We start from the raw sequence: 18,318 nt of genomic DNA on the forward strand, positions 1-18,318 counted from the left end.
TCCACATGGTTTTTTCAATAAGTATTTATATATATACACAAACAAGAAACAAAGAAAAAAGAGAGATTGAAACTCAATTTGAGTTAAACCACACACCCACAAAAAAAAAAAGTTCAATTTAGAAACAATAAAATTATAGCAAAAATCTAATAGGGGATCTACAACCAGGATTCATGATCATCATGTCATGTGAAAACAAAGATTTAGAAACAGGATGTACTTAAGACTACTAGACCAGCATCAATAAGAAAGGATTAGATCCTCCCTCTCAGCGAGTCTGAAGAGCAGAAGCATGGATTGATTTGGGAGCAAAACAACACCTCCGATGCCATTCTATTTCTAGGCAAAGGGGCTGCCTGAATTTTTACTCCAATTTCTCATGGTGCATCAACCAAAATTGAAAATCAAAGATTAAATAAATCAAAGTTAAAGCTAAAAAAAAAAAGAGAGAGAATTACAAGAGAAAAAACAACGCGGCTTTGTAGATGTTGGGTTGGAGAAGATGATGATAGGGTTTATTTATAGTATAGAATGTAGAGAAACCCTAAGTCAATCAGTTAGATAATACCCAAAATACCCTTCCTCAAGAGTTCAGCTGGCGTAGGATAGCATGTCTACTTCAGACTTTTTGTCATATATATATATATATATACATAATTTTGAAGCATGAATTTGATTTGAAGTTATAAATTTTAATTAAATTAATGAATTTGAATTTTTAATATTAATTAAGGTATTTTTTTAACTGATAATTATGTACTTCTGTTTAACAAATTTGGAAAAGTTATTTTGGAGAGTTATATAATATGACCTCATGCTTTTATATAAATTATAAAACGTCTTATGCTAATATTATTATTAAATACAAATTTTTTTTAATATTATCATTAGTATTTAAAATAGTTGGCTAATATCTAAAAAAAAATACCTTCAAGTTTCTGCTATGCAGACATTATTTTACTAAAATAGGCTACAAATATATGGTTTATCCATTTCTTCAAAAAAAAATAATATACATATATATATATAAATAAAAAATAATAATAATAAATAATAATAAAGTGGCTACAAATGTAAGCTAATAATTCCACATATTTTAAAAATTTATAATCTAAAAATAAATAAATAATTTTAATAATTCATGGAAAATAAAATCCAAAACACATTTACATAACGACCCAAAAAAAAATTCAACCAATAATAAATAATAAAAATATGAAATAAATTAGAATTAATTATATTTAGATCGCTTCTCACTAACCTGAGTGTAACTCTGTATAGAGGGGGCATGGGCCCACTTTTGATCCGGCCCGATAAACCAGTACTGTTAGACAGACCAACTATGTATCGGTTTTAGTTGATCCCAGCCCATTAGATTTAGGCCCACTAGACTAGTGGATCCAATTAACCGGCCCATGGTGACCTCTGCCACTTGAAAAAAAGAGAATAAAACGAGAGGCTATGAGAGAATTTGAACGCAATCCCACTTCAAAGCTGAACCAGAAACTACAAGACCCAAACTTTGACACCGGGTCCCCAAATCCGAAATTAACCAATCAATGATCACCACGTGGCACCCTACCCAAATCTGGATCTTGTTCACTAGGTACATTGAACCTGGACGCCATTCCCTCTTCCTTTCAAATTTAGCGTCTCCGCGAAGCTCTCGCTTCTCCATTCGAATCCTCACGACGTCTCGATTTCTCCCGGAAATGGCTCCTCCTCCGGCGATGATACCGATTCCGGATCCGAGCTCCGGCAGCGCGTTGAAGGCGCTGGGGAGGAAAACGGCGACGGCAACGGCGGAGGAGGAGGAGGAGTTGGAGGAGCTGAGAAAGAGGAACGCGGAGCTGGAGAGGAAGGTCAAGGAAGGGAGAGAGAGGGAGGAGAGATTAGCGACGGACCTTGAGAGGGTTTTGGAGAGGCTTCGGACGGTGGAGGAGGCGGAGGAGAGACTTTGCGCGCAGCTTGGAGAGTTGGAGGCGGAGTCAGTGGCGCATGCTCGGTCTTATCATCACCGGATCAAGGAACTCCATGATCGGCTGGCAAATGCTCAGAGGATCCTCGATTCCTCATCTTCATCGATCGTCCCTTAAATCATGATTTTTTATATTATTTATTTATTTATTTATTTCTCTGAATGGAGATGGAGAGAGAAGCGGATCAATGGAATGGGTTTTAAGATGCACTTGTGAATTTACAAAAAAAAGAAAAAAAGAAATTGTATTTATTTTTATTATAAGTTATTATATATATATATATAATAGATGAATTACAATTTATTAAAAATAATTTTATAATTGAGAGCGTTGGTCACAAGATAAAATCATATTACATATTATTAATGATATATATTACCATGGAGCTAAAAATTTGTTGGTTGGGAAACACACTATATTAGATAATTGGTTTCTTTTTTATTAAAAACTAATAAAATTTAAATATTGATACCAGCCCGGCTGCCCGGGTGGTGTCCGAGAAACTATTTATTAATATTTTATTTACTAGACATTTGACTTGTTGGTCTCGCTGTATGTATAGATATAGATTATACTTTAATTATTTTGAAAACAACTTCTCCATCTACAATTCTTCTTTAAACTCAGATTTTTATTTGTTTTTTTAAGTTAAAAATAAATAAATAATAATTTAGTAAGAACAAAAGTAGTGGGAAACAACAAAAACAAAAAGCCAATGTAAAAATCTAATACCCGAGTAGACTTAGGAGGGAAAAACACCATATATCTTTTAGATGTAAACACTCATGCAAGCTCCACTCACCATATATCTTTATATAAACCTATCATGCAAGACCCTTTCTCTGTCATTCTCCCTTCAAAACTCATTCTACTGTGATATTCAATTCAAGATATGGCAAACTACGAGCTTTCTGAGTCCACTGTCGAGGAATTAACCCTCTAGTTAATCATCGCTTTAGTCTGTACAGTTGCTGTACTCTTTGTCTTAATTCTGGTTATGTTGTGCTTTTGTTGCTGCTGGTTAGGCAGAATTCAGTGCACCAAGCGTGTTCCGGTGGTGGGGATGAAGCCAGGAGCGGATCAGGTGGAAATCCGTGCGGAGCTGGAGATGGAACCAAAACCTGCTGCTTGTTTGGCCTGAGTCTATATATATATATATATATATGTCTTTCTTTCTATTTAGAAGACATATATATATATATATATACTGTGTTTGTGTGAGAGAATTATATTGCTCTTATGTGTCTGTGTGATCTGCTTGAGCAGTACTGGATGTTGAGTTATGGACCTTCTCCCTTATCGTTTGGTCAAGCCAAAAGTAAACATTTATTAAGCTCCAACTCCTTTAAACAATACAAGCTCAGCAGACAATTAAAAATTCCAAACAAACATATACAAAAGAACCAAGAAGGTACCTAAGAGTTCCAATCCCACAACAAACATAAACCTAGCAAAGATACCAACATACACACCCAAAGAAGACAATCCAACCAACAACATCCACAAAAAATCACTCAGTTAATCCTAGATTAAAAACACATCAGATATAATGCTCCTCACAAACATTCAGATCCAAAGCCGCCCAACTCAGCATCAGCAAATATTTCTCCCGTAGCCTCTTCCCATCCTTACCACAACATGATTCCATTTCCAGCAAAAGTACAGCAAAACCCCACACTCACCCAATTGAGTTAAAGCCATCTATCTAGAAGATTTCTTCCAGGACCTTGAGGTGAACTAACAGAGTGTTTAGAAAACATTACTTCTCTTATCTGTCTAAATACCTCCTCCATCGTGTAAACCTTCTGTTGAAAAATTAAGCTATTCCTTGCCCTCCATATCATGTAGACACTAGCAGAAATTGCAGTCCTTCGCATCTTTGCAAGTTGTGTTTTGCCTCTAGCTTTCCTAAGAAACCAACTGATTTCTCTAGTCCAACACAAGGGCTTCCTGCTTTTAGAAACAGCTTTAAGGACCTTGGACCATACAACTTGGGAGAAACTACAACCAAAAAAGATATGACTAATGTCCTCCGTAGATGAATTGCATAAAGCACAATTATCCGAATCAATCATCTTCCATGCATATAGTTTATCTCTAGTCATTAACCTGTTATGCAATGCCAACCATAGGATAAATGAATGTCTTGGAACATTACTTGAACACCATACCAATCTAGCCCAATCAACATCTTGCCCAGGTTGTGATAAAGATTTCAAAGCAGTACACACACTAAATTCACCTGACTTTGATGGCTTCCATAGGATGCAATCTCTCATATGCTCATTTACAGAAAAATTTTGCATCAGAAAATCCTTCACCCTTGCCATATCATGGAGCCATGTAGCTGGAATAGCCCATTCTCCATTCCTCCAAACATCCCTCACACAAGCCTTCTTAGAGATACTAGACCCCCTTAGGTTGATCCAAGGAAATAGATCTTGAAGAGAAGACCCATTACACCATGGATCAAACCAAAAAGAAAATCTCCTCCCATCCCCAAGCATGTAATCAAACAAACATTTAGCTACACTCCTCAATTTGAGTAGCTTCCTCCAACTCCAACTACTGTCAACATTTTTAGTGATACCCCAAAAACTAAGCTTTTTTTAGCTTAATTTTAATCATCCCATGTCGCCCACAATGTATTTTTCTCCTGCACCAACCCCCATATGTGTTTTAGAAGAGCTGCTTGATTCCACAAATGTAGAGGTTTAATCCCCAATCCACCCTTATTTTTGCTCTTACACACATCAGACCAACACATACACAAGACCCCTCCTATTGGATTCTCCAGCACCATGCCATAAGAAAGTTCTACAAATCTTTTCCACCTCAAATACAACAGATTTAGGAAGTAGGAAAACAGAGCTCCAAAAGATGTGCATGCTAGTCAATACCGAATTCACCAATTGTAATCTTCCTGCATAGGACAAAGTCTTCGCAGCCCAATTCAACACTCGTGCAGCTATCTTGTTTATTAGATCATGACAATGCTCTTTCTTCAACCTTGTAGAAATTAGAGGAAGGCCTAAATACTTCACTGGAAGGGAACCCACTTTAAATCCTAAAATAGAAACAATATGTTCCCTGACATCGCATTCAACACCTGAGAAAAAAAAATTAAACTTTTCTGCAAATTAGGCTTCAGTCCAGACACCTCCTGAAAATGTTGTATAACAGCCTTAATAATTCCAATAGATGCAGTATCACCATTGGAGAATACAAATAAGTCATCTGCAAAACATAGATGACTTAATTTCAACTCAGCACAATTTTTATGGAAAATAAAACCATTTCCAGTATTCTTATTAAGGACTCTTGTAAAGTATTCCATGCAAAGGACAAAGAGCAAAGGTGAAATCGGATCTCCTTGTCTCAACCCTTGTTTCCCAGGGAAAAAACCCTCAAGCTGCCCATTAACCATAATGGAAAACATGCTAGATCTAACAGCATTCATCACCAATTTAATGAAATGAGATGGGAATCTAAATGCCAACAAAACCTCCTCCAAGAAATCCCAAGATACTGAGTCATAAGTTTTTGTATATCCACTTTTAGAGCACAACAACAATCCTTATCTCTGTGATATCCTCTTAATAGTTCATGTGCTAGGAGAATGTTATCTACAATCTGTCTACCTGGTATGAAAGCAGACTGATTTAGATGTACTAAGCTATCCAAAATTCTTCTTAGCCTTCCAGATAGGATTTTTGAGATCACCTTATATATCACATTACAGCAGGAGATAGGTCTATACTCATTTAAGGACTGAGGGTTAGCCCCTTTAGGAATAAGAGTAATGGAAAGTAGAATTGGCTTGTCTCAACATGGAACCATACCTGAAATAATCCTTGACAGCCAAACAAATATCCTTGCCCACAATATTCCAAGTTTTTTTGAAAAAATAACTGTTGTAACCATCAGGACCTGGGCTTTTATCATTCTTAATGCTCCACAGAGCTTCTTTTACTTCCTGATCAGACGCAACACTGCACAGCATATCCCAATCATCAACCGAAACCACCATCTCTTGAAATACAGAGCCATCTAGAATCCCCCTCCTTGGTTTTACAGTGCCAAAGAAATCCTTATAATGAGTCAGAACAGCCTCAGAAATAGAAACCTGATCAGAAACAACTTCTCCATTATTCAAAGTAAGATGAGATATGTAATTCCTTGCCTTTCTCTGTTGGACAGCTCTAAAGAAAAATTTAGAATTCTGGTCACCCAAATTAATCCACTGGCATCTAGATTTATGTCTTAGAAAAGCCTCCTCCCAAGCTAGCAATTGTTGTAATTGTATAAGTTGAATCTTCTCAAGTTTTTGCAACTCCAAATTGAAAGGGTCTGCTTGTAATTTATTCTGTACCTCATCAAGCACCTCTTGGCATTGAAGGACTCTACTAGAAATCATTCCAAATGACTTCCTATTAAGATGCCTCAATTCAACTCTTAGTAATTTTAGTTTCTGATACACTCTAAACATATACCCACCTTTAACTGGAGTTCTCCAAACATTCTCCACAATATTGAAGAAATCTGGGTGATCACACCACATATTGAAGAATTTAAAGGGCGATCTAGTTCTCCTTCCTGATTTAAAAATATCAACCAAAAGACCACAATGATCAGAGACATTGAAATTAATTACAGTACAAGAAGGTTCACCCAACTTACTATACCATATTTGGTTTGCAAAACACCAATCCAACTTCCTATATATCCTTCTATCACCATTTTGAAAATTAGTCCAAGTAAATTTAGGACCAGAGTACTGTACCTCCAACAAATCTAACCCCAGAATCCAATCTTGGAACTCATTTGCAGCAGCTAGGTTCACAGGAACACCACCCAACTATCACTATTACTGCAAACAGCATTAAAGTCACCCTGTATCAACCATGGTTATTTTATATATATAGATATGAATTATGTACGTACTTGAACAGATGCATGCATGCATGCATGCATCTTGCTTATAATTATTATTTTAATATTTGTTAATGATCCAGTCTCTTTTGATTAACTTCTGATATTCTAATTCCGTTGTGAGTGTACTAATTAATTTTATTATAATTTTTTATTATATATATAATAGATAAATGACAATTTATTAAGAACAAATATTTATTATAATGGAGAAAATTGATCAGAAGATAAAATCATATTACATATTATTGATAAAAAATGCCATGGAGCTAAAAATTTGTTGGTTGGGAAACACCCTACATTGGATAATTGTTTTTTTAATTAATAAAATTTAAATATTATAATTTCTTAAAATTTTGATACCAACCCAGGACGTGTCAGAACCCAATGCAAACATCTAATATTTTGAATATACTGAGAAAGGGAAAACAAAACAAATAGTGATCATATGATTTTCTTAGAGATTTTGGAGTTGAGTTTTGATCAAAAGTATATATATATATATAAGCAAATGAAAACGTATGGTGGGACTATATAAGAAATTATATATATTTTTTCCTAAGGTTATACAAGCAAAAAATAAATAAAAATAAAAATAAATAAATAACACATTGAACAATTTAATAAGTTTAATAATACCACACTTTATTATTCTAATAAGTGATTTCTCACAAACCTAAAATCTAAACCCTAGGCCAAAAGGGGTACACCAGTCATCAGACTCTGAAATCCATTACTCACCGCACAAACACACTCACAGTAAATGGCTCAGCCTTTGTATCAAATGCATACAAATATGGCATGTTTTTAATTAGAGTAACTGTTTTTGCACTAGTTTATGCTTTATTTCATTAGGAAATAAGCCTCGTTGGGTAAGATGTTTTTCCATATTTTGAGCCTACATTTTAGTCTTCAATGTGTTTATTAAAGCAATGTGTTCCTTAAAAATTTATGGCATAATTCATTTTTTCAAAGAACTAGCTACTTTAGGTTTAAAATATTCTTTAGTCAGTTTTTGTTTGTACTTTAATAGAATTATTAAAATTTTATTATTAAGTTAGTCTTCTTTGTATTTTAAATCTCATAAGTGATTATTGATTCATACATCATGCCTAAGGAAAAAATTAAAAAATATTTTTTTAATTAATTACTTGCGTGAATAAGCTCATATATATTCATTATATAATTACTAAAAATTCCTAAATAAACTCAAAATAATAAATACTTTTTTTTGATGGATCTTAATTAGTCATTGGTCATTTCTAAATTTTTTACTCATTTTCAAAACATCTTTTTCATAATTTTGAAATTTATATTTAGAATACAATGTTAACTGATTTTGAATTTTAAAAACAAGTTAATAAAACATACAAATCACTAATTAATATGATGGGTGCTTGGTTTGGTTGATTATTACATAAATGTTGGCTTTTAATCTGTTTTGTAATGGTTTTGAATTATTTGGTTGGTTGGTTAGATTAATGTTTGTGTTCTTGATCGGTTGGGTGATGGTTTTGGAAATTGACTTATTTGGGAAAATTTTGGTTTTGATACTGATGTAATTAACTTTGTTTTTTTGTCTCTTGATTTTTGATTAAGTGTTGTAATTTATTATTTATTATCTTTTTGGGTGCTATATATGTGGGATGTGTGAGTAATTAATTTGACTTTTGATTTTATTTATTTTTGGAATGGTTTTGATTGGTTAATTTCTTTTTGAGGGAAACAGTAGTGTTTTTTTTATGGTTTTGATTGGGATGGAGCCTGCTGTTTGTATATATATTGCTTCTTTTGTTTATTAACTGTAGTGGTATGTCAAATTTATGACTTGGGTGACCAACCATTGAAGACACTTCTGTTTTTAATTTTATGTGAAATGTTTTGTGCGGTTTGTTTGGGAAAATTTTGTGTTTGTTTGGTGCTTTTGATTGTGACAAGGACTTCCTTTGTCTCTTGGCTTTTATGCTTCTTGATTTATTGTTATCACTTTGTATTCTGCTTTCTTTGATTCATGAGTAATTGGTTTTAATATTTGCGTTGACATTGGTAAGTATACTTTTTCATTTTGTTATGTGATATATGTGTTGGGTATTGGGCTCCCGTCCTATGTGGAGAAAAGCCCAAATGGTCCAAGCCCATTAGGGTTCACTTTATTAAGTGTTTTCCATCATATTAGGGTTAAGAGAGTGAAAAATCTGGGGTGATAGCCGCGCAAGAGATAAAAACGGCAGATTTTTCGCGAGGGTTCGGATTTGACGAGAGCGAGAAAAATTCAAGCTCGGTGTTTGGAGGGTCAAACGATGTCCGATTGAGCTAAAAATTTGGTGGGCATGTTCGGGACTTGCGAGCTTGATTTCCACCAGACGGTTTGGGATTTGGCTTCTCCTAGCTCAAGATATGAGGGTCGCAATGTAGGCTACGAATATTGCTTTTTGTTTCCAATATAGCTTGTTTTAGCTATTGTTTTGGTCAAGTTGTATTTTTATTTATGTTCATTCTTGAGACTCTCTTGTATCCTGAATTTTATCATAGTGGAGCTTCGATTGGTCAAGATTGACCCGTGGTTTTTCACCCTTGATTTAAGGGTTTTCCACGTAAAATTTGGTGTCTTGTGTGATTGCAATTTTGGTCTTGTTAGGTTGCTCTCCTTCATCTAGCAAGCTTGGGGATTGTTTATTTGTTTACAATCTATTGAGATTGTTGCTTAATTCCCATCAATATGGTCATAGTTTAAGCAACCAAAAATAAATAGATAACACACTAAACCATTAATAATTAAGGCTAATAAAACCAAACTTATTATTATTATTATTATTATTATTATTATTATTTTAAAAAGTGGATGAACCAAATGTATTAATAAAAAAAAAATACAACACCTGTTAGAACTAGCGGTCAGGACCACAAACAAATAAAACAAACCCACTAGACGTGAAATCTAAACACCAGGCCAAACGGGCACACCAGACTCTGAAATCCATCCCTCCCCTTGATCAACAAACCCTCTAACAGTAAATGGCTCAGCCTCTTCATCACTCCCAAGCACATGAAACCCAGGCCACTTCACTCTCTTCTCAGTGCCACCCCCATCTCCACTATTCATATACTCCCCATAAAACAAAGTCTTAATACCAAACTCCCCATCCCAAGGTGCCCACCCTTCAGGATCAATGATTTCATCAAGGTCACTCTTCATAAACACAGTCCTTGAATACTCTTTCCAAGGCCTCCCTAAGTAACTCTTAAACTTTGCCTTAACTTGCTTCAAATCATCAGCAGGCAAAACTCTAGAGCCATGCACAGAGATTCCAGTATTTTGGTTTTGGTTATCTCTCCCTTGAGCTGTTATCATGTTGGTTTGGTGGTCCATGGGTTTTCTGACATAAATGTTGCAGTTTTGGATAATGGTTGCTGCATTGCCAAAGATGAAGTCTATGGTGCCATAAATATCACAGTCTCTGAAGAATTGTCTTTGAGAGTGGACATAGAGTGTGTCTTGGTAGCCTTTGAAGCTGCATTTATGGAACACTGCTTTGTCTGAGGCCACCATTAGTGCTACTGCTTGGTGTTTCTCTGGTCCTGCTGTGTTCTCAAATGTTATGTCTCTTGCCCAGAACCCATCCCCAGACACACCTATATATATATATGTTTGTCATATATACCAATACATACAATTGCAAATTGCTTCAGTAAGTGTTAATTTTGTGGCTAACTAAACAAACTAGTAGCATGTATTAAAAGGACTACAATTTTTGGACCAAATAGAGAACAAACATTTTGGGTTTTGTTCTATTGTAAATTAAGTGGTTCATTTGCTCTAATGAGAAAATGCTTGGAAATTACATTACTCACTTCCTCGCTCTAGTGAAAAATTTTGAAATAAATTTAGTTTTTTTTAAAAAAAAAATGTTGAAACAAAGAAGGTGTCATCTCCCTTAGAGTGGTTTTGTGATAAATAAATTTCTGAAATGAATTTTACTTCAGTAACTTTTTAATCAGCTAGTGAAAGTTCGATTGTAACTTTTGTTACTTTTATATTAATGGATATGGTTTATTCACTTTTTTTCAACTTTTTAATCAATATTTTAGAGTAAATAAAGTCCATGTGCTTCAAGAGTTTTTAATGACTCCTCACTTTTTTTTTAATTCATATTTTTAAATATATATTTTATTTAAAAACATTATTTAAATATATAAGCCAGCCCTGATTTATCTATAAAAAAAATTCTAAAAAACTGGAATATAGAAACATGTAAAAAATGGGAATAGAAACATGCATAGAGAAGTCAACATCTTTTTATTGCATTTGTCATAAATTAATTATAATAAATATGATTAAAATCAAAAATTAATTTTTGACTTAAAAACATCCATTTTCTATTAATCCTTTTCACACAACAAGTACTATTAATTTGTTCATTATTATATCAACTCATATTTGCCATTGATAACAAAAACAACCAATAAGTACTACTCTCATTGTTAATTATAATAATTAATAATTTTAAGATCTTAATTAAAATAATAAGACGTACTAAAGGTGGCAGATCGGAAGGTGGTGTAGCCACCGGGGACGTTGTGATCGCCGGTGATGACAGTCTTGTCAATGCCATCACCAACCAGCATTATATTTCTCATGTTATGATCAATGTTGATGTACTCTGAATAAACACCAGATTTGATGTAAATTACTGCTCTTGTGTTCCCTCTATCATGCCATTTACAAACTGCTGTGATTGCTTCACTGATGCTCTTGAAGTCACTTGACCCATCTTGAGCCACAACCATGCTTGCTTTTTCACTCTCTGGGTTCCATGGTTCAAGTTTCACCGTTTCATCAACTGTCTGGTTGTTTAACACTGTATATAATTATATTGAATATGAATATTAATTAATTGGTACATTTAGTAATGAAGCTTGGTGATGTAATATTATAAATTTTGCATATAATTTATTGCCTTTTTGACATCTCTCTCACATATGACCATGGAAATATGAGGAAAGAATCAAATATAAATCAACATATGTAAACAAAATTAATGACGTATATTTCTCACCCTTTTATAGAGCCTAGCTTATTATATTATTATATTGGCTCTTTTTTCTTTGTATAAATCTCTAAGCCGCTCAACTAAATGAGATCACACTATATATATATATATATATCACAGAAATATCAAATAAATATCAAAATTAAAGATTCAGATGTATATCTCTCCCTATATTTCTTAAAAAAAATTTTAAATTTTTTTGAAAAATTAATTAAGTGGATCGGATAACCACAAACTTCATTTCTCCTTATAATTATTAATTATAATTAAGCTCAATCCAATTAATAGCTATTTCCCTCTCTCTGTATATATGTATATATACATCACAGCCTTTTCCAAATCTGTTGAACTTAAAAGTAGAGATACATACCCTCTCCTTTTCTTTATTCTAATGAAATTTAGAGTTTTATCCATATATATATATATATATATATAGCTAGAGAAAATAAAAAGGAAAATCAAATGAAGCAGCTTAAACACATGCAACCAAGCTATATAGATTGTAGAAACTCACCATTGATCTGGTGCTGTTGGGATCCAATGCTACTGCATGCAGCCCTGGACGTAGCCTGCATGGCGAGAGCCCTACGTAGCAAAACCATAACATGGTCCTCCTCCCCATCCACCAGTACCCCAAGAGACACATTCCTCTCTTTCAACTCCTCCATGCACGTCCCATGCCCACTCATTGCCCCACTAATCCATGTCAAAATATCCTCACTACTTTCACAGCCACCTTCTCTCCCAGTCCCCACCACTCTCCTCAACCTTTCCTCACTCTCCTCATACAATCTCATGCAATCACCCCATGCCATCCCCTTCAAACCCAAACCCATGATACTACTCTTCTTAGCCTTTGTCAGTGCTTCAAGTGCAATGCTCACAGCCTCCTTCTCCTCCTCCCCTTTTTTGGAAGCCATGAGAGGGATAATTAAAAGTAGTAACGGAAACAGCAAAAAAACGCTTCTCATTTTGAGAGAATCAAGTTCAATATTTCAATGTTTTGTATTGATAAATGTGATATGGGTTTTAAGGACATATAAAAGTGGAGAGAGGATGAGTTTAATTACAGGTGGCAAGCGGAAGAAGAGATACGTGTGGGAAGAGGCGGTGCTATTGCGCAGAAGGGGCAAAAGCTTTATATCGTCGGCCGGAGTTTTGGCAACATGTGAATGAGCTAAGCGTGCACTTGGCGCAACCAGAAATGTTCTGTTTCTGTTATTTGTCAAATTGATATTGTGGATACATGATAGAATGATGAACACATGTTATAACATAGTTGATATTATTGTGCATTTGATTTAGTTACTAAAAATATATATATTTTGCCGTGCACATAATTTAACTTTAATTATCTCATGTGACTTATTATCGAGTTAATAAATTTTTAGAGGGTGCAACACTGTATTTTTCTGTCCCTTAACTACCATGTGTGAGGTGACGTTTGTAGTTTATATATATATGTATAGAGAGAGGATATATCATATCATGTATACTAGATTGAGGTGAGATTTTTTTTAATAATGTATTTTTTTTAAAGGAAAAAGGTGGCTGGAAATGAACAATTAGGATATTTAAAAAGTAGCGTTTATTATTACTACCTATAGTTGTATTTCATCCTTTCGTATTCAATAGAATTTAAATTTTATTTAACATGGGGAGTTCAAACTCTATTTATGATTTTTTAATGATTTAAAAAAAAACTATTTATTATTGAAATAATGAAAGAGTTTATAAGCTGATTTGAAAAATTATTATAGCTATTGGAGAGTTTTATAATTATAGTTGTATTTATGTCGTTTAAAGGAAAATGTAAAAGAACAAAATGTACTAAGTATTGTTACTTTCATCTATTTCATTGACCAAACACCAAATCTCAAGAAGTTTTTAACACCCATAAATGTTCCATCAGTGGTTCACATTAATGTTATATATATATATATATATATAATGTAGTAAAAATCAAGATAATTTAATCTCACGCTCACAGACGTCATCATGCAAAAGAAACTTGTGTAATGGCTAATTTTATAATTAATTCTTATAAATAAAGAGACTAATTCATAAAATTGCTAAACTCAATCACTAGAACAGGAGTGAAAATTTTTTAAAAGGCACATTTTCCTGTGGAGTGATTTGAACAAAAGTTTTTTTTTTTTTAATTTTTAATTTTCGTGAGCTACACTTCAACATTTTATATGAGTTTTCTTTATTTAATTATGTTTATTTTTTTTAATATCCCTACCATTATAATAAAAAATATATTATTAAAATAAATAAATTACAACTATATTATATAATTGAGAAATACATAATTTATTATGTTATGATACATAAGTGTGTCACATGATCCATCAACAATGTAAGAGAAAATCCATAACCCAAAAATAGATTACTCCCTCCGTGTTCTTTTTTTATCTATTGTGAATAACCGAACCTCACATACCAATAAATTTAGTTATTTCACTAATTTTTATAAAAAAATTGTTATCTTTTCAAAATTACCCCTAATTTATATTTTCACATTTCTCTCAAATATTTAATTTTAAGAAAAAAATTAAATATAGTTTTAGGATAATTTTGAAAAAAAATAATAAATGTTTTTTGATATTAGAAAATGACAGATAAAAAAGAACATGGATTTATGACGGATAAAAAAAACCGAGGGACTATTCAAATAAAATGACATTAAGACGAAGAGCAAAAATGATTAAGTGTTTTGATCGAATCGAATATTGAGAGTTAGTGCACAAAAAAATAATATTGAGAAAGCCGAAGAAGTCTAGGTTTCATTTGATTATTGGGATAGATCCCAGTGGCTTGATTCTTTTCATATCCATTGGAGCAGGGACCCTAAAGAAAGAACAAATATTAACAGGGACTTAAAAATAATTTTGCAAACAAATCACACTCTCCATTCTCTTCAGCTCCATTTTTCATCGGACACTTAACCAAATCGAAGGAGACCGAGCTCTGCGGAGCATTTGGGTTGGCTTCGGTTGGTGGCCTCGGAGATCTCCGGAGAAGGAGAAGCCATGGGGGACTCTGCCCTTGAGCTCCAGGAATCCGGCTGGGAGGAACTCCGGAAGGAGGCGCGCAAGATCGAGGCTGATCTTGACGTTAAGCTCTCCTCCTACGCCAAACTCGGCGCCAGATTCACTTCTTCATCAGGTTGGCTTTGGATGATCTTTTTTTGTCTTTAGGGTTGCATTTGGACCTGATCTGATTTGGATTTATTTGTTTAATCTTTTGTGTGGAATTATTTGGTGATCTGATGGTGATTAGGGTTTTGTTGGTGATTGATCTTTCAGTGTTTTGGATCTGATTGTGCGTTGCGGTGTTTGTTGATGTATCTGATTTGGTTGATCTGAAATTTATTGCTGTTTTTAGAAAATTCAATTCAATCCTGTGTGCAATTTATCACTTGCTAATCATGCTTGATTAGATTGAGAAAACTGCTTTAATTCTTTAAAATGTTAAATTAGTTGTTGTTAAACTAGAATTTATTCAGCATTTTAGTTAATTCCATTATAAAAGTTTAGATTTTGTTTCCTTTATTTTTCACGGATTCACACAGAAATTTCACGCTATGTTTGCTCTAGAGGATTTGTTGTTTGTCACAAAGAATAAATTCTGCTTACTAGAAGAATTTTTAGACTTGGATTTTGCACCCCATAATAATTATTTGCATGTAAAGATCTAAGGAATTCTTCATGAATATGAATGCCATTTGTCTAGCATCTGTGTGGTATTTGAGATACATATGTTTAGGGTGCCTTATATTGCAAATTTCTGGCTCAAAATGTTTGTTTCCAGCATGCTTTTAATTTTGCTTGTCAGTATGTGAGACAAGCAACGACACACTAACATTGTCTTGAATCTTTTTAATGTTTTGTATTTATTCATTGAAATATCCAAAGACAGCTATTGATGCGAGCGTTATATTACTGGCTAATTAAGGTTATTTTCATATTTATAAATGATGTAGTGTTTCAGGGTATGTGGACAGTGGATCACCAACTGTTGGATCTGGCAGATCATGGAAGTCCATGGAAATGGAAATCCAGTCTTTGCTTGAAAAACTGCTGGATATAAATGATGCCATGAGCAGATGTGCTGCAACAACAGTACCTACCACCTCCATCACCCAGAAGCTTGCAAGGCACAGGGATATACTTCATGAGCTTACTCAGGTCAGTTAGTTGTTATGTCATGATCATCCTGAATCTATAAGGATTTTATGCTTTTCACATAAATTAAAGAGAGGCAATCTGAAAATTCATATTGTTAACAAATAACAACCATGATTTTGAACTCCCACCCTTTGCAATTGATATCCTGATCTTGCCTGCTGATTTAGTTAACTTGTTCGAAGTTCCATCCTGTCGGCTTATTCACATTGCAGTTTTTGTTAATCATACTGAAATGGTTAAATGTTTATCAAATGCGTGTAAACATGGCATGTTTTTGTTGCATGTTTGTGCTCTTGTTTATGTTTTATTTCATTAGAGAATAAGCCAAGCCTGGTAAGATGTTTTTCCATATTTTGAGTCTGTCCATATTAGTCTTCCATGTGTTTGTTAAAGCAATGTGTTCCTTATGAATTTATGGTGTGACCCATTTATTCAACAAACTACTTTAGGTTTGAAATAATCAATACTCAGTTTTTGCTGGTACTTTGAGAGAATTATTTAAATTTTATTATACTACTAAGTTAGCCCTTCTTTGTTCATAGTTGGCTTGTATCTTTGTGTGTCAGTAAAATAAGTTGATCTCAGACATGGACAACTACCTGTCTGCATAGAAAAGTTTTCATTTCAAGTTCTCACTTTGCCTGCTGGAGGTAGCGAAAAGTCTTTCTATTATGGGTGTTGAATGTTTGTCTCCTTTTTTCTTTTGAATGATATAATTATCTTTCAGGAATTTAGAAGAACAAAAGGAAACTTGAGCTCCATAAGGGAACATGCAGAGCTTCTTAGTTCTATTCGGGATGATATCAGTGAATCCAAGGTGAGAAGTTTCTAATTATCTGATGAAGAGTAAAAATTAAATGCATCAATTTATTCATGTATGATATTTTGATGAGTTATGGCGGGATTAATTTGACTTTTAATCTTCTTGCTAGGCCTCTGGGAGCATGTCACCCAGGGTACATCTATTGCGTGAGAGAGCATCTATTCATGGAAGCATTAATCAGGTATTTTTCCATCTTATAAGGTGGCTCAGTGGCACCCGCCACAAACCCCTTTTACCCCTCCGGTTAAATGTTTTCATCATAATTTCTCCCTCCTCACTCCCTCTTTTTTTTTACAGTAGGAAATTGATTCACAGTTAATTGTTGATTTGCTTATTGAATTTTGAACCAGCTTCTGACATTGCAATATTTCATCGTCTCATTTTCAACTAGTTAGACAATCTCATTATCTGATCCACTAATTGTCCCATTATTTATGGTCATGAAGTTGGATGCGATTTTTGTGATAAAATGATATTCTAGTCCAAAAAACCTGTCTTTTTTTTCCCTCTATTTCATCCTTATGTTTTAGCCACTAAATTTTACAAATAAACCTATACGTTTGACATGCACGAAAGATTATGCTGCAATTATCATATTGATTGTTGCATTATTGTAATGATCACTACAAGCAACCATGCATGTATCTAAATGAATATTATAACATAAGTTATTATTGTCAACAGATAGATGAGGTGATAGGTCAAGCTCAAACTACCAGATCAGTTCTAGGCACTCAAAAGGCGATCTTTGGCGATGTTCAGGGAAAAGTGAAACAATTGGGTGAAAAGTTTCCAGTAATCCGTGGACTACTCGGTATACATATCCCTCCAAGAATTTCGACCATTTCCAATATTTATTCCAAAGATTGATTTCTAATGCTTCTATTATACATTTAGGTGCAATAAAAAGGAAGCGATCAAGGGACACTCTGATACTCGCTGCAGTCATAGCAGCTTGCACACTGTTCCTAATCATTTACTGGCTTTCAAAATGATGGAATACAAGTTTCATTCTTTCTAATTTTTACCCCCTTTTTTTTTTCACCTTTTCAAGTATATTGTGGGAGGACGGAGGGGTTTTGAGATTGAAGCAGGTGATTCATTGGCTGGTGTCCTCTTGCAAATTCCTGAAAATAAATGTATTCTCTGTATTGAATGTCAATCTTGGGGATGATTTCTGTTGTGCTTTGTTTTTGCATATAAAATAGAGAGGATTTTTTTGTGGTTTTTCTTATTTGTTCTTTTTTATTTCTTTTATAAAAAAATCTTATTTAAGGAGTAAGATTTAATGGTTTGAAATTAAAAGCTTAAATCATTATTATTGCCTGGAAGTGTTGACG

General features: G+C 33.7%; 3 protein-coding genes and 1 non-coding gene across 4 annotated transcripts; 2 read left to right on the forward strand and 2 right to left on the reverse strand.

Moving 5' to 3' along the window:
* Positions 1-213: 213 nt before the first annotated feature.
* Positions 214-358, reverse strand: LOC120268939. The gene has a single exon (XR_005539074.1). It is a non-coding gene; the product is annotated as a small nucleolar RNA snoR77 (small nucleolar RNA).
* Positions 359-1,259: 901 nt separating this feature from the next.
* On the forward strand, positions 1,260-2,230 carry LOC120270932 (golgin subfamily A member 6-like protein 10). Its single transcript, XM_039278049.1, has one exon. The coding sequence runs from the start codon at positions 1,560-1,562 to the stop codon at positions 2,094-2,096; it is 537 nt and encodes a 178-aa protein (XP_039133983.1). The 5' UTR covers positions 1,260-1,559; the 3' UTR covers positions 2,097-2,230.
* Positions 2,231-9,849: 7,619 nt separating this feature from the next.
* Positions 9,850-12,882, reverse strand: LOC120262294 (probable pectinesterase/pectinesterase inhibitor 36). The gene is made up of 3 exons (XM_039270390.1): positions 12,477-12,882; positions 11,447-11,770; positions 9,850-10,544 (listed from the first exon to the last, which is right to left on the reverse strand). The coding sequence occupies exons 1-3, from the start codon at positions 12,880-12,882 to the stop codon at positions 9,850-9,852; spliced, it is 1,425 nt and encodes a 474-aa protein (XP_039126324.1).
* A 1,998-nt stretch (positions 12,883-14,880) lies between these two features.
* Positions 14,881-18,205, forward strand: LOC120270143 (Golgi SNAP receptor complex member 1-2-like). Its single transcript, XM_039277200.1, has 6 exons — positions 14,881-15,133; positions 15,959-16,155; positions 16,883-16,972; positions 17,088-17,159; positions 17,663-17,792; positions 17,876-18,205. The coding sequence occupies exons 1-6, from the start codon at positions 14,998-15,000 to the stop codon at positions 17,971-17,973; spliced, it is 723 nt and encodes a 240-aa protein (XP_039133134.1). The 5' UTR covers positions 14,881-14,997; the 3' UTR covers positions 17,974-18,205.
* The last annotated feature ends 113 nt before the right edge of the window (positions 18,206-18,318 follow it).

The sequence above is a fragment of the Dioscorea cayenensis genome, chromosome 1, assembly GCF_009730915.1.
Source record: "Dioscorea cayenensis subsp. rotundata cultivar TDr96_F1 chromosome 1, TDr96_F1_v2_PseudoChromosome.rev07_lg8_w22 25.fasta, whole genome shotgun sequence".
NCBI classification, from domain to species: Eukaryota; Viridiplantae; Streptophyta; class Magnoliopsida; order Dioscoreales; family Dioscoreaceae; genus Dioscorea; species Dioscorea cayenensis.

What these genes read in the sequence shown, in the direction of transcription:
- LOC120270932 (XM_039278049.1), top strand. Translation starts at nt 1,560, where the DNA reads ATGATCACCACGTGGCACCCTACCCAAATCTGGATCTTGTTCACTAGG.
- LOC120262294 (XM_039270390.1), bottom strand. Translation starts at nt 12,882, where the DNA reads ATGGCTTCCAAAAAAGGGGAGGAGGAGAAGGAGGCTGTGAGCATTGCA. An exon ending in CCAACAGCACCAGATCAATG is followed by an intron (nt 11,771 to 12,476) that starts GTGAGTTTCTAC and finishes AATTATATACAG; the next exon opens with TGTTAAACAACCAGACAGTT. An exon ending in CTTCCGATCTGCCACCTTTA is followed by an intron (nt 10,545 to 11,446) that starts GTACGTCTTATT and finishes ATATATATATAG; the next exon opens with GTGTGTCTGGGGATGGGTTC.
- LOC120270143 (XM_039277200.1), top strand. Translation starts at nt 14,998, where the DNA reads ATGGGGGACTCTGCCCTTGAGCTCCAGGAATCCGGCTGGGAGGAACTC. An exon ending in TTCATGGAAGCATTAATCAG is followed by an intron (nt 17,160 to 17,662) that starts GTATTTTTCCAT and finishes TATTGTCAACAG; the next exon opens with ATAGATGAGGTGATAGGTCA. An exon ending in AGTAATCCGTGGACTACTCG is followed by an intron (nt 17,793 to 17,875) that starts GTATACATATCC and finishes TTATACATTTAG; the next exon opens with GTGCAATAAAAAGGAAGCGA.